This window comes from Lynx canadensis, chromosome B4 (assembly GCF_007474595.2).
Source record: "Lynx canadensis isolate LIC74 chromosome B4, mLynCan4.pri.v2, whole genome shotgun sequence".
In the NCBI taxonomy this organism is placed as follows: domain Eukaryota; kingdom Metazoa; phylum Chordata; class Mammalia; order Carnivora; family Felidae; genus Lynx; species Lynx canadensis.
In genome coordinates, this window is record NC_044309.1 from 110,917,162 (window position 1) to 110,932,935 (window position 15,774).

At 44.6% G+C, this 15,774-nt stretch overlaps 1 protein-coding gene across 1 annotated transcript; it reads right to left on the reverse strand.

Annotated features, from left to right (window-relative positions):
* Positions 1 to 11,005: 11,005 nt before the first annotated feature.
* On the reverse strand, positions 11,006 to 15,557 carry DUSP6 (dual specificity phosphatase 6). Its single transcript, XM_030323349.2, has 3 exons — positions 14,682 to 15,557; positions 13,630 to 14,067; positions 11,006 to 12,543 (listed from the first exon to the last, which is right to left on the reverse strand). Exons 1-3 carry the CDS (start codon positions 15,079 to 15,081, stop codon positions 12,236 to 12,238), a joined length of 1,146 nt encoding a protein of 381 aa, XP_030179209.1. The 5' UTR covers positions 15,082 to 15,557; the 3' UTR covers positions 11,006 to 12,235.
* Between the last annotated feature and the right edge of the window lie 217 nt (positions 15,558 to 15,774).

Below are 15,774 nucleotides of genomic sequence, written 5' to 3' on the forward strand. Positions count from 1 at the left end.
CTCTGATTCCAGGCCTGTCAGCAATCTTGGAATGAGGAGTCCAGCGTGCCCTCCCCTTCATCCTGGGAAGGGAGTGGCCCATGAGATGGGCAATACCCACATTGCTGTGGAAGAGTGTAAAGCAGATGTTAAGAACCTGAGCTTTTGAAGTAAACAGACCCAGGAACAAAAATACCAGCTTCTCCACAACTTACCTGGGGGACCTTTGGCAAATTAAGCTTCATTTAAACTCTGAATTCCTATTTCCTCAACTCAAAGATGGAGATTTACTATCCCTACAAAATCGATCTCATAGGATAGATGGGCCAGCCTCGCGGTAATAGCTCAAGGCATATTCTTCGGTAAATTTGTAAACTGACTTTGTGATTTGTCAGCCACCAGCAGGGAGTCTTCCATGATTCTTTCCTCCCCCACACAGAAAAACCATCCCCTGCCCTCTGAATTCCTGCAGTTCTTCTCCATCTCTTTGGGGGAAATGGGTGATGTTACTTTCTGTATGCCAGAGAAAAGAGCTAAGCACTTGACATGCATTTTTTCCCGTTTAAGCTTGATAACATTATGAGGTAAGTACTATTATTATCTCCTTTTTTTCACAGATGAAAAGAGGAAAAATTAAATGAGGTTAAGAAGCTGGTCGAAGATTACACAGGTAGCTAGTGATGAAGCTAATATTTGAACCTACAAGAGTCTAAATCCAGAGCCTGTGTTTAAGTTATGTTATGTTAACTTTACGCTCTCTGTTACTCTATACCTCATAATTATTTATATTCATTATTAGTTTCATTCTGAGGCTGAAAGTTCAAATTTTGTATCCAATTTATCTTTTTTATGGCCCTCAGAACATTCTGTAAACACAATAGGAATTGTGTTTTCTTATTATTGAATGAATGAACGAATGAATAAAAATTATATAATTTTTATTCCCCAGAGCCTGTTCAATCATAATTATTTGTACTAAGCGCCTTACATCAATTGTCTCATTCAATCCTCACAACTCCATGAGCTAAGTGCAACTATTCCCATTGCTCAGCCAGTGAAACCCCAAGGCTCACCGAGACTAAGTAATTTGTCCAAGGTCGCATCGCTAAGTCACAGATCTGAATTCTCATCTGGGAAGATTGAACACCCTGACCAAGCTTGTAACCATCATTCCACAGCTGAGAACCAGCTCTGAATGGAGGTGGCCTCATCAAACCACAGACACATACCGTGGGCCACTCAGCCAGCATTTCTTCTTTTAAAAGATTTTAACTCTTGGGATGTGTCTGGCTGGCTCAGTCGGTGGAGCATGTGACTTGATCTCAGGCTTGTGAGTTCAAGCCCCACACTGGGTGTGGAGCCTACTTAAAAATCAATCAATAACAAATTAAACTTTTTAACTCCTAATTGCTTTCGTCAAGGAGCAATGTTTTTTAAAAATTTAATGTTTATTTTTGAGAGAGAGAGAGAGACAGAATGCAAGTGGGGGAGGGGCAGAGAGAGAGAGAAGCAGGCTCCAGGCTCCAGGCACAGAGCCCCACGAGGGGGCTCGAACTCATGAGCTGTCAGATCATGACCTGAGCCGAAGTTGAACACTTAATCGACTGAGCCACCCAGGTGCCCCAAGAAGAGCCTGAAATTTTGGATAGAGATCAGTGGCAATTTCAAAATTTCCTCACAGGAAGGGTTTGGGAATAGCAATTTCACTGTAACTGAGGTGGAGAGGGAAGGAAGGACAAGGAGTTTTGTTTTGATTATTATAAAGCTATATTTTCATAGGAGGCTCACTATTTTTTAATCAGGTTCTAGTGTTTTTTGTGCATCGCCAAGAGATAATTGCTCTTCTGTTTGAGGGTATATTTTAAAACGTGTGTTCCATGAATCTGTACGTGGACCAGTCTTGCTTACCATTTCTTTAAAGTGATTTAAACATCAATAAAGTGAAGTCTCAAATTTAGAAAAAGACACCAAGGTTTTCTGGCAATTGCAAAACCAACCTGATAAGAATAAACGTCAAGAGGATCTCGTGGAGCTGCATGAGTGGGCGGAGAACATTTGCGCTCAGTGGAGGTGGTTCACGTAATGCCAACAGGAAAAGAGAACCCCCCTCGTTCTCGGGAGACCAAGGCTTTCTGAGTGCAGACGTGATCCAGGAAAAAGATGATGGCATCATTGCAGCCCATTCCCTGAAGAAGTCGGTCCAAAGCATTGTGGCAGTTACAAAAGCAAGCATCATCAGGAAGGATGTTAAAAACAAAATAGAAAGCACAGTCTTATGAGTGCTCGCGCACACACGCACACACGCACACACACATACACACGGAGACACCAGAATTCATCTGCTACAGAAACACTGGGTAGAGTTCCAGTCATTAAGCCTCCAAAATGTCATAATGAAACTGGAACATGACCAAAGAAGATCACTCAACAGTGTTAAGGTTTGTAAAGAAACTAGAGAGACTTTAAAACGCTTCAGCCTGAAAAGACAAAATATGAGTGAGCGTTGGTAGGCCAGAATCTAGAAAATCACAAAGGTATTGATAGAGTGACATCAAATCACAGCAGAGCAGACCTAGAAGCCCTGGTGAAATTAGAATAAAGTATTTTTAGGGAGATTCAAGTGCTACTTTATAGAACAGGGAACAAACTAGCAACAACAACAAAAATAACTCTAAGAGAGCCTATAGTAGTGAGCTCATGAAAACTTATGATGCAGTTATAGCTAAACTATGTGCTCAACTTTTTGACGTCCATGTTATGAAAGACATCCATCAAGTTCCCTTTTACTCTATTCTTTGAAGACCCCGGGAGAGGAGATGCTAGAAGAAATTAACTACTGGTTTAAAATCTACAGCATATCTGGTAATTCCCAAACTGGTCAATCAAAAGAACCACTTGTGGACCTTAAAACAAACAAAGAAAAAAACAGATTTCCAGGTCTAATTCAGTAGATCTGGGACTTGGAGACTCAAAGAGAAAAATCCTTTCCATAAAATAAAAAAAATTTTTTTTTTTAATCCAGAGAGTAATCTGATTGACTGGATTTGAATCCTGTCTCATCCCTGAACCAATCACTGAGAGGGGAAACTGACACACTCTTCTTGCCCTGGCCTGGGTCCTGTACCCTCCGGTATGGTGGAAGTGGGGTTCTCCCCAGAAAGAAAGTGGGTGACTAACATTCAGTCTCCCCTTTTCCCCAAGTAATAAAACCTCAAGTATATTAAGGGAAGTACATGCCCAGCTAAACGTTTATATTCCCCAGTCTCTCTAACTATGGCCATGTGGCTAATTTTGGCCATTAAGTGCCTAGAATTTAACTCTGGCACAGGATTTCCAGGAAGCTTTTTTCAGGGAACTGACTCTGCAGGAAGCACACTCTTTTTCTTTACTCCTTCCTCCTCCCTCCTGACTGAAATGTGGATATGATGACTAGCATGGAGCCACCATATTGTGACTGTGGGAATCAACGCTTGAGTTTTGAATGATCCCGTGAAGTTGCCCTTACCAGGCCAGCATTTCTCACCTCCTGACTTTTACAAAAGAGAATAAATCCTCGCGAGTTTTGACGATTTTTAGTGTTCGCTCACTATTTTAGGCTTCTGAACCTAATTCTCCACTGAAACTGTAGGATTCTGTAACCAGATGTTGTGGTATTATGATTTATAAGAAATACATACATTGGTCTCTGTCCCAGTTCCGGACACAGGGCTCCTGAAACCCTTGCAATTTCCTGGGTAATAAGGAGTGTCTTTCATTCTCGTGGGGTGACTCTGAGTGGGATCCTAGATGGCTGGTGGGTGAGGTCTGGTTCCAGGAAAGAAAAAGCCATGATTAGAAGTTTGGAATTTTCAGTTCTGCTTGCCATTCCCTTTACAAGGAAGAAAGGCTAAAAAGAAAAAAAAAATGAAGTTAATGAGCAGTCATATGCCTGTGTGATGAAACCTCCATAAGAAATCCCAATAGCGTAGGGTTCAGAAAGCTTCTAGGTAGATGAACACATCCCTGACAGAAGTATGGCATGTCCCTATTCCATGGTTACAGAACCTTCTGCCCTTGGGACCCTCCCCAACTTTGCCCCATTTCTTCACTTAGCTTTATCCTTTAACATATCCTTTTATAATCTAATAAACATGTTTCCCTGAGTTCTGTGAGCTGTTCTAGCAAATTCATTAAACCTGAGTAGAAGGTTGGGGGAACCTCTGATCTGTAGCCAATTTGGACAGAAGTTGTATGTAACCTGCGGACCCGCTCCTTGCTGTTGGCATCTGAAATAGGGTGGAACCAGTCTTCAGGACTAAGTACTTAACCTGTGGGATTGGACACTGTCCCCTGGTAGATAGTGTTAGAATTGAATTACATTGTAGGACGCCCAGCTGGGGTCATAGAGAATTGCTTCGTGTGGGAAAAAACGCCACACATTTAGTGACCAGAAGTGTCAGAAGTGAAGTGCTCTGTGAGTAGCCAAGGAGACACAGAAGAAAGACCCACAGGAAGGAAGAACTGGAGTTTTTCCAGTTCAAGATGTAACTAACAAGAGAGGTGAGGTTCACCAAAACCACAGTTATTTTTACACTCTGCAGATTCTCTTTATTTTTTTTTTAATGTTTATTCATTTTTGAGAGAGAGAGAGAGAGAGAGAGAGAGCAAGTGGGGGAGGGGCAGAGAGAGAGAGAGGGAGACACAGACTCTAAAGCAAGCTCCAGGCTCTGAGCTGTCAGCACAGAGCCTGATGCAGGGCTCGAACTCATCAACTGTGAGAGCATGACCTGAGCCGAAGCTGGACACTTAACCGACTGAGCCACCCAGGCGCCCCTGTAAATTCTCTTCAAATTTTACCACTCATATCCCTGAACGTTCTGATTTTTGCTCTCTGTTCTATACTTTGAAAAATACTTTTGCAAGACCTTATGAAGAATTTGTCTTCTACTACTTCCAAAGCTAGCCACAATTCATCACCTACAACTCTAACATCCCTTTTGCTTCTCTGTGAAAAACCACCCTGTCTTCCAAAGTTGGTTCAAGATGTAGTCTACCCCAAAACCCTTCCAGACCAGCCCCACTTAAGTCTAAATCATCAAATGTAGCTATTCTTTCAACTCAATCTTTCTAACTCTGTTTCCATGTTTATTAAATAGATTCAATTCGTGGTTTTCAAACATTTTAAGCCACAATTCCCTTGATTCGAAAACCATGGGCCTCTAAGACAACCATGCAAGATTATGCAGGTTGGCCATGCATTTTTATCACTGCCTTTCTGATTGGCACCTTTTAGAGTTGTGCAGTGCACAATCCACCCCAAATGCACCTACATCCATCCCTGAGGGGGAACAAAGTTTGAAAAGCATTGCACTGATATTTTCAGTGCATATCATCCATAAAAGACTAGTATTTAGAATATCAAAGCACTGCTTATATCAATTTAAAAAAAAAACCATAAATAACTCAATTGAAAACTTGGCAAGAGATTTGAATGGGAACCTTGCAAAATAAAATCTCCTTTGACCAATCAAGACAAGGACTCACTCTCATGTGGAATCCGATGATGAAAATTAAAATCATAGTAAGTAATCACTTCATATCCACAAGGTCAACAAAAAAAAACTAAGAAGTCTGACAATGGCAAGTGTGGACAAAAATACGGAACAATATGAAAACTCAAATATTGGTGGTGGTGAGGTGAATTGGCACAACCACCCCATCATCTGAAGTTGGGGATCTACCCAGTTTATGCCAATTTTACTCCCTGGTATGTGCCAGGGAAATGTGTGCACATGTGCATCGGGGTACATGCACAAAGATCTTCTTAGCAGTATTGTTCATAATAGTTAAAAATGGAAAAAACTCAAATGCCTATCAAAGTAAGATGATCTACTACAACAGAATACTATGAAATACAATAGAATACTAGTTTGCTTGAAAACAATTCGCTGTCATCGCACCCAGTAACTTTGGTGTGAATCTATCTCAAACAACATTTTCTCTGCCAACATGAAAACATTAATATTCTTTTATAAAACTATTTCATATTCTATTTTAGGGTCAATCTTAAGGATTTTTTGTTTGATGGTATTGCTCTGTTGTGAATGTTAGAGACAGACGAAAACGGGGCTGGATTGAGAAAATAATGGCACCAGTTCTTGACAACTATAATGTTGATGAGACGGGATCATGAGACTCATCTGGATCACTATGGCTTCTTAAAGTCTGACATTCGGTCTCCACATAAGATGTGGCAGACAGTGTTTCCCCAAAATGGCTACAACAATATTTTCCATCCCATGTTCTCTTCCAGAATCTTACCCCACCTTCATCTCCTGTCTTTGAATGGCATAGATATCGGCATATAGCGGAAGTAACTTCGAAGACTAGGTCCTAAAAGTCAGTACAGTTTCCACCAGGCTCTCTCCCTTGGGGTCTCACCTATGGAACTCAGACACCGTACTGTGAGAAAATTTAAGCCACACGGAAAAGAAGCAAAGTTTCTGGCCCTAAGCCCTGACTGTGCTTCTCACTGACGGCCAATACCAACTTGCCAACCATGGGAATGAGCCATCTTGGAAATGGAGCCTCTGGCCCACAGTCGAGCTACTCTAGATAATAAGACCCTGAAGAGAGATCAGCCTTCTCTGCAGAGGGCTGCTCAAATGCAGACTCAGGAAGAGAATAAGTGATTATTGTTGTTTGAAGCCATTAAGTTTTGGGGTGGTCTGTTACATAGCAGTAACAACCAGAACATAAAGGAGTGTTCCTGCTATAATTGCCCTGGGAGCTACGTGCTCCCCCAAATCCCCTTCTTTGTCCTGTCTTCTTTCTTCCTTCTCCTGTTAATATTTGCTGTAGGAATGAAACTGGACCTAATAAAAAAGGCTTAATGTAATACTTAGGTTGTCTCCAAAAGCAGGTAAGGGGGAATTCTAGCTTAGAAGAAGCTCCTTTTTTAGACTTGCTTGATGCTTAGCATATAATCAAGTCTTGAATGGTATTTCTTCTTATTTCCTTTGTGTGTTAAGGGTTCATTTTTGAAGATATAAGCGGTCCAAAACTTCTCTTTCCTAAAAAGCACTGGAGATAAATACGCTCTCAAAAGGTATTTTCCATGACAAGACAGGGAGGTAGGTGGGTCAAAGTGCATACATGTTGGCTGTCAATCCTTTCATATATAAAATATCATGTCTAAAATGTAATTTTGACTATTGCAGCCTGTAGGGACATACAAGGACCTGCCTGATAGTCCCTTGGGGGATCTGCTTTGATTTGGGACACTAGCAGAAAGATTAAGTGGTCAAACTTCAAAATATGACATTGCCTTCAGCCTTTGAGGGCTCGTTAAGTCTTCCATTGCCTTTGATTTCAACCTTGTTTCATCGAATCAGTGCAACACAGATCAAGGCCTGGATAAATATTTGTGAATTGTTTGAACTTTGTTTTGTGCCCTTAAATACTCTTAGGAGATCAATTTTGAACTTTAAAGAAGTTTGAGGATTCCATCATCAGAACCGGACTGATTCAGGGCCAAATGAGATAAGAACACAAGAGGAGTAAGGGTATTTGAAAGTCCGCAGGATCTTCTCGAAAATGATTATTACTGAGTAACTGCAACTAAATTTGTACCCCCCCCAATCCTCTTGAAACAGTGTAATGTCCAAAGAATGATTTTTTTTTAAAAGATGAATTTTCAAGAATACTTAACGCCAGCTACAGCTGTGTCTCTGTGTCTGTCTCCCTTTCTCTCTCCTTCCACATCAGCTTTCCTTCAGGAGGGATCAGAGTGAGGAAGTGAATTCTTTGGGGTCAGTTCACTGTGTAATCCTGAAAAGGGTGTGTGGGCAGGAGTGCGGGCCAGCTGGACACATGCTAGCCACCCTAGAGATCCTTAGGAAAATCAGTTTTGTAATTTATGTGCTCATGGACCCAGTATAGGGCAGGTTCTCCATGGAGAGAGAAGACGGGACACCACATCCCTCTGGTGACACATCAGCTGGGGTCCTGTGGCTTTCTCATGATTTTACTGTTGAATTTGGGTTTAATTTGGGCAGGCCACTTAATCTCTGCTTCCTCCACTGCCTCAGCTATGAAACGGGGTCACCACTTCCTAGCCAACCCAAGGGCACCTTGTAAAAACGAGCAAAGACTGATGACAGTTTATAACAAGAAGAGCTAAAGCTTCAAAGCTGCATTCTACGACTTGCCATTCGATGACTTTAGGCATCTCTCTGCCTCCATTTCTTCAGTGACAAATAAGGATGATAATAGGATCGATCCCACAGAGCTGTTTTGAGCATTAAGTGAGATGATATTGTGCATCTGATACCCCTCATAAATGTTACTTGTTTTCGCCTGCTCGTCATCTCATTTTATCATCTAACATGTGTCACCAATCCGTGACCAGAAGGCTGAAATTATGAGAGAATCCCAGAATGAAAGGTAAAGCCTCTCATTTTACAGACAAGGAAGAAGAAACTTAGGGAGGCTGGGTGACTGGCTCAGAGTATCTGGTTCATTAGTGAGAAAGCAAGAGTTAGAGTTCAGGTCTCCTAATTGCTGGGTCAGGGCAAACCTCCAATTTTCACTCCTTTGGAGGCTGTGCGGATCTTTCTATCCCCAGATAAACCTTTCTTAGTCTGATTTTAATCTTAAGACCAGTAACCAGTGCACTCCCTAAAGTCCCCCACAGCCCCCATGAACCCTGAAGATAACCTCATGTCTGGAAAGGCGGCCTACCCTCCCCCCGACCCCCTCGTAGACCAGGAAAGGTAACGTTTTCTCCTGAGGAAGAGACCTGACGAAGCCACTAATGGGGACAGCAGGTGAGGAGGGAGGCCTGGGAGCCGCAGCTGCTGGCAAAGGTTGCCCTAGTAACCGTGCGGGCTCCATTCAGGAAGCAAGCCCAACTCTAAGATGCGAAATGATCGCCTTCACCAGCCCCTGCAAGCACAAAGGAGCCGAGGGGACTGAGGTACAGCCAGGAGAAAGGCAGGCACAGTGCGAGGTGGGGGCCCATGCTGTCAGTTACAACCTTCCACCTTCCATAGAAGAAAAAGAAAGAGAACAGCTCTTTGAATCTCCTGGCCTGCGTGAACCGTAAAAACCACCCATTTAATAGGAGTCTTTTTGTGGCAACAGAGGGGAAGCGGGCACCACTCTGTCACCAGCCTGATGAAACAATATGCCAGGAGAGGGGGGGTAGAAATCCCAAACACTGCAACTTTATGGGGGCCCTAAACTCTTCTTGCTCCCTCTCCTTTATTCAGACTAATGACAAAGGCCATTTGCTACCAATTTATTGGACTCTTTTTTTCCCCTCACAGCTTGAGCTGCTTAAACGCGGGGAGCCCCTTCTCCCCAAATCGCTGTCAGACACTTGCTGAATGGGCCAGGCTCAATTATGCTCCCTCCACAGGTTCAGCTCACACTGTGACCCTGCATGGCTTCCTGCTATTCATATGTGTTACTTCCCCTTTGTGGTAATGGCTTGTGGCACTTGGCCAGAAAACATTATTAATTTCAGAAGTGCACTGACAAACAACAAACCCACAGTGAAACGAGAGGAAGTGCTGAGGAGGCCAGCTGTCGGCTGGAGCAGAGCAGTAGGGGACTCGATGTATGCAGGTTCCAGGAGGAAAAGAGATGATAATCCACAAAGAGGAAATGCACTAAAATTATCCACAGTCCAGAGTAAAGAAAAAAGAAAGGAAAAAACGAAAGAGAAAAGAAATCAGAGAAAAGAAAGGGGGAGAAAAAGCACGCAGCTACTTGAGCTGCAGCTGGACAGGAAATTGCTAACGCTGCTTGCAAATCCCTACTTTGAACAGGCAGTTTAGGGAATGCCAGGAGCGGAAACCGTTCAGAACTGGATTAACACGAGCCAAGTCGAACTGCAACCCACTTCTCCTTTCTAAGCTCTGGTTGACTTGGGGCACCCAAATGGGAAAGACTGAGTTGGTACTTTTCTGCACTGTTTCTGTTTGCCCTCTAAACATGCTTAGTTGCCAGAAGTCACCCTGGACTGTTTGATACGATTGCCATAAAATCAGAGCCACTCGCCTCTCATAACGTAGATCACCAAATGATCCAACTGGCATCTCACATGCACCTGTGGGTGAAAAGCTCATCTCTCTCCTCGATGCAGGTGAAGGGGCTAAATTCATTTGAAAATTCTAATTCTTTTGATTTCCTACACCCGCCCTTTACTTTTATTTTTGGTTTGTGTATCTTTACACTTGGGACAAGGAGAGGGGATGTCCCAAGGAAAAAGACAGGATATTAAGCCTTTACCTCGAAAGGTACTGTTTAAAATAACTTCGACATAAAGTTCAGTAGTAGCGTCTGGCCCACATTCTAAACCAGCTAAGCACAAAGCACATTAGAACAGGAGTGGCAAAGTTTTAGCTCAAGTGTCAGTGTGAAATTTTAAAGCCCACATCCAGGCTTGGTGAGAAGCTTAGCTATGCCTGCCACATGTGCGGGAGCAAGGAAAGGGGAGACATCATTTCCGATTCACTTGATATTCCGACGCTCGGATAGCTTGCAGGTAGAAGTGCCCCAGTAACAAACTGGCACAACAATTATCCCTAGTTCTCCCAGGCATGTGTATTATCGAGTAGAAGGCCCTGACAGGGAAGGAGAGAGGTTAACACTGTGACTATCTTGTTATTCCGGAACCCCCTCTTTATGACTACTCAGGAATAGCCAAACTTTATACTTCAGCAAGGTGTGCTGTACGGCTTCATTTTTCTTCAAGGGCATTCCTATTTTCTTAAATGAGCCAGAGTTGTATTCATAAAGTGTTGTCGGAACACATCATACAGCCAGTTCATTCTATGATGTCATCTTTATTTGAAGCAAGCGGTTAATGTCATAAACTACACCTGAAAAACATTCCTGGGATTGCTTAGGCGATGGGAACTTTGCCCTGCTGTTCCTGTAGTACTTTACAAGCCAATTTCACTTCCCCGCTGAAAAATTCCTTAAAAGTATCACTTCACAGGTAGGTACAATTAAAGAGAGATTTAAAAAAAAATACACATTCAATAGCCAAAATAGTCATTTATTAATAATTTAAGGTTTTACATTCTTATAATAAATTTCAGCTCAAAACTTTACACCATGAACATAATGGGGCAACTTGACTCTCCCTTTCCACAATCATATGCACTTCACCTGTCAACCGGGTACCCAAGCTCACACACACACTTCCAGTTTTATACAAATTTTTTTTTTTAAAAAAAGGAAAGAAACCAACCCAAAGTATTGCATTTGAGGTGACACTCCCTGAAGAATTTTGTACAGAGGTAATATACTGTTTAGCACAGCTGAAGTTTAAAAAAAAAAAAAAAAAAGTGAGCCCATGATTTTGGTGTCTTTCCAAGATATCCCCTTTGAGACAACACAAGCCAAAATATTTACAAAGGTAAGGCATAGTCAAACTACATTAAGAAGGGGAAAAAAATCACAAGGAAGATATATGAAAGAGAGTAAAGGCTGCACCATAACAAGGTCTCAGTGAGAACAGTGTCCATGAAAACGTGATTCAGAGTTGGTGAAGTCGAGCATGCTGCAAATATACCCTTTGGATTAGAAAAGAGCAAACATTTCTGGTTTTTCGGTTTTAAGAAGTGGTGTACTGCTCTCCCTTTGGATGATTTCTTTTAAACCCATCAAAGAAAAAACAAACACAATTCAAACAAACACGGTCAAGTGATTTAAGATCAAATATTTACAATAATCAAATGGAGTATCAGATTTGTTTTCTTTATTATTACCTTTATTTATGTATTTATTTTATTTTTTATATTTTTTTGCAAACTGATACTACAAATACAGAGCTGAAACCTCTCTTTGGCTCCTCTATATGCAAAATTGAATCCGTCTTCACTGAAGACAGTATGTAATCAGTTCCAGGCGCAAAAAGAAACAGTCATACGAGGCCCTAAACACATGCTCCTCCCCTACCATTTGGTCCTACCCTATATACCTGGCGACCCTAGAATTCCAGTCCCTGCCTGGGTAGGCTGTACACACGGGCGTGGAGCGAACCTATGGCCCGTATCTATACAGCATGTTCTGTTCTTCCAACAAGAATGGAGCAAATCTCTCCCATGGTAATAACCAATTCCACACGTGGGAACCTCGTCTAATACAGACAACTGGTGTCATTCTGACACCTGCGGCCGTGTACAAAGAAAGCAGCCCAGCTGATGCTGCCAAGAGAAACGGCTAAAGGAACGGACACATCCGGTAAGGCGTGTGGGGCCTCTCACGTGGATTGCAGGGAGCCCGCCTGGTAGACGTTCTGGTTGGAGGGGGTGGTGAAATAGAGCTGCTGCGTGGGGGCCCGATTGTCACAGGGGCTGCTGAGTCCAAGCGTCCTCTCGAAGTCCAGCAGCTGGCCCATGAAGTTGAAGTTGGGCGAGATGTTGGATTTCTTCATCTTGACAATGTCATAAGCATCGTTCATTGACAGATTGAGCTTCTGCATAAGATAAGCCACAGTTACAGTGACCGAACGGCTGATGCCAGCCAGGCAATGCACCAAGACGCCACAGTTTTTGCCCCGGGCTTCATCTGTAAACACAAAAAGAAAGGCAAGCTTTCAGTAGACCGAAAATCACGCTTTGTGAATGATTAGTCTAAAAACTGAGTTAAAGGAAAAGACAAAGAAAAGAAAGAAAGAAAGAAAGAAAGAAAGAAAGAAAGAAAGAAAGAAAGAAGAATCGTGTGTGGCAGCTGGACCCTGCAGGCAGCAGAAAATGTATCATTGAGATAAAACATGTACACTGGGCACAATTACATATTTCAGATATTTTCTGAAAAGGGAGCTTTTGTATTAAGTTTCTGCCAACAACAACAACAAAAAAATCCTTAATGTGTGCATTCTTTGCCTCAGCATGTGAATACCAGAAACCCTGCAATATGGTCTTGAATGCCTTTTATACAGACAAGCAGACTGCAAGGGTCTATTAAATTATTCTCCAACTGTTGTGCAGCTAACAATGGAGGTATTCAGGCATTTTAAAAGAGAGAGGGAAGTCACAGGGGACAGCCCATTAGGAGGAACAGGATGTCGACATGGCCTGAAAATGAGTTCCTTTGTAATAGGAAATGCATTACAATGCCTGGAGATTCGCTTCTCCAGGCTTCCAGCCCACAGTCCTTCCTGCTGGGCTCAGGTTACCCTCACTGTCTCACTGTGAACCCGTATCACAGTAACATTCAACTGAATTACAACATCTAGCATTCATAGGGCTTTCCAACAACTAACCTGATGTCCTAAAATAACTCTCAGATCTTTTAAAATTATAAAGCAGTGCTAAAATTCCTGTCAATGGGGAGGACTTCTAGCTAGCCTTTTCCGAGTCCAAAGACTGTGAGAAAATTCTGTTGCCCGATAATACACAGCCTGCTCTCAAATGACTGAATTCAAAGTGGCAGAAAGCACCATTTCAAAGACACCTGTGGTCTGCAGCCATGTCAAAAGGCACTTTTTCTTTCTTTCAGCTAGAAGATAAACCAGAATTCCCTGCTTGTAACATTAGAGACCTGCAATCAGACCTGCTAACAGGCAGCAAGAAAGGTTAACAGCTTAAGTTCTATGAATGGCTAGGAATTTTGCATTTAAAAGTCTGAGGAAGGACTCTTAATTAGTCTCACCTATGAAAGAAATGGCCTCAGGGAAAAACTGGGACAGGTTTTGACTCCAGTGATCCGAGATGGGGATCTGCTTGTATTTAAACTCTCCTGCGTTCTCAAAGAGATTCGGCAAATTGGGGGTGACGTTCAAGATGTACTTGATGCCGAACTCCTCCAACACGTCCAGGTTGGTGGAGTCCTTGGCACAGCCCAAATAGAGGAAGGGCAAGATCTCCACGGGGAAAGAAGGCTGGCTGTTGGACAGCGGGCTGCCATCCGAGTCCGTTGCACTATTGGGGTCTCGGTCAAGGTCAGACTCAATGTCCGAGGAGGAGTCAGAGCTGATCCGCAGGCCCCCGAGCCCCAGCACTGGCAACGGTGGCGAGCTGCTGCTACATGAGCCGTCTAGATTCGTCTCGCAGTGCAGGGCGAACTCGGCTTGGAACTTACTGAAGCCACCTGCCAGGACGAGAAAGGCAATAGTGTAACCTGAGATCCCGTAGTAGTTTTCACAGCTAGTGAGAGCCGCGGCCGGGCGCAGGAAACACCCCAGCACCCTACGAACCCCCTACACACAGACCCAACTATAACAGAAAGACACTTAAATGTGTACCCTCGGGAGTGGAACGAACAGGCCCGCCTTCCCTGGAAACCCTTCTTTAAATCCAGAGATGCATAAAAGGGCAACTTTTAAAAATATTTTGAGGGACTAGGAGGTGCGATCTGCACACACACACACCATGACCTCTCCTGTCCTGCAAATCTCGATTCAAGATCGAACGATAGAAAGCAGGGACAGGTGGAGGAGACTCCCGGTAGACAGGAGAAATCGTTAGAAAGAAACAACCCGTGCCTGTGGCCGGAAGCTGGTGGATTCTGCGCCAGCCTGCTCGCGAGTGCGGGACGCTCGAGGTTCGCAGCCGGTAGCTGGCGGCTGTCCCCCGACCCCGCGGCGCGACTCAGAAGCGCCAGTCAAGCGCAGCAGGGCCACTTGCAGTCCTCGTGCCCTGCCCGCAGCGCACAGCCCCGCGACCCCCGCCCGGCCCCGCGCGCGGGGCTCCCCCGGCGCGTACCTTCCAGGTAGAACGCCCGGCAGCCCTCGTCCTTGAGCTTCTTGAGCAGCAATCCAAGCACCGACTCGCCGCCGGTGTTCTCGTTCCAGTCGCTGCTACTCTCGTCGTAAAGCACCACGGTGTCGGTGCCGCAGCGCCGGGTGAAGCGGTCCCGGTCCTCGCCACGGGTGAAGAGCGCGCGCACCGGCAGGTTGCCCTTTTGCAGGCGCCGCAGCATGATGCCCGGGATGGCCACGTTGATGGCTGACTCGATGTGCGACGACTCATACAGCTCCTGCGGCCGGCAGTCCATCAGCAGCAGCCGCTCGTTGCCCAGCTCCAACTGCTCATTGAGCCACGCCACGGTCTTGCTGATCGCCATTTCCGACGCGAAGGGCACGGGTCTGAGCGTATCTATCATGGGGGTCGAGCTACCGGAGAGGGCGGGGTGCCTACCAGACGCCCCTCGGGGCAGGCATAGGCCGAGCGCGCTGCGCGAAGCTGCCGCTCTCTGAGCGGGGTTTAATTCCACCTCGTCCTTCCCAGACCGTGTTAGCGGTTGGGGAAAGCGAGACAGAAGTGAAGCCGGCGGTTCCCGCTGCACCCCGCTGCAGCCGCTCGCTCTTGGTGTCAATGAATCTCTTTGAATGAAGCTGCCCAGACAGTTTTGTTCCTCCCCAGTGAATGAAATCCAATTAATTCGGACTCCCTGCTACTAAGAGGGGAGGGGAAAAAAAAAAAAAAAAAAGTCCAGCGGCTCCTAATCCCTCCCTTCAAGGCTGCACCTCAAATCCGCCCAGGCGTCTTTCTCCTCGGATTATTCAAACCTCGATTTGCTCACTCTCCCTTGGACTCAACCCTCGCACACCCCCTGCGCGAGGCAGCTCCTCAATGGATACAAACAGCGAGCGTCTCAATGGATACATTCTCCCGGCCAGCCAATGAGCGCGCTGCGGAAGGGGCTGTTGCCGTGGGGACGGGCCGGCTGGAACAGGTTGTGTTGATGAATTGTTAATGAGTTTGTCATTCACAAAAACGGAAAGGAATTTCCGCTCCGGATAAGCCCCAGTGCAAACAAGCTGCAACAGCGGGCTCGGCGGGAGGAAGGAGAAAG

What these genes read in the sequence shown, in the direction of transcription:
- DUSP6 (XM_030323349.2), bottom strand. Translation starts at nt 15,081, where the DNA reads ATGATAGATACGCTCAGACCCGTGCCCTTCGCGTCGGAAATGGCGATC. An exon ending in CCGGGCGTTCTACCTGGAAG is followed by an intron (nt 14,068 to 14,681) that starts GTACGCGCCGGG and finishes TCGTCCTGGCAG; the next exon opens with GTGGCTTCAGTAAGTTCCAA. An exon ending in TGAGGCCATTTCTTTCATAG is followed by an intron (nt 12,544 to 13,629) that starts GTGAGACTAATT and finishes TTGTGTTTACAG; the next exon opens with ATGAAGCCCGGGGCAAAAAC.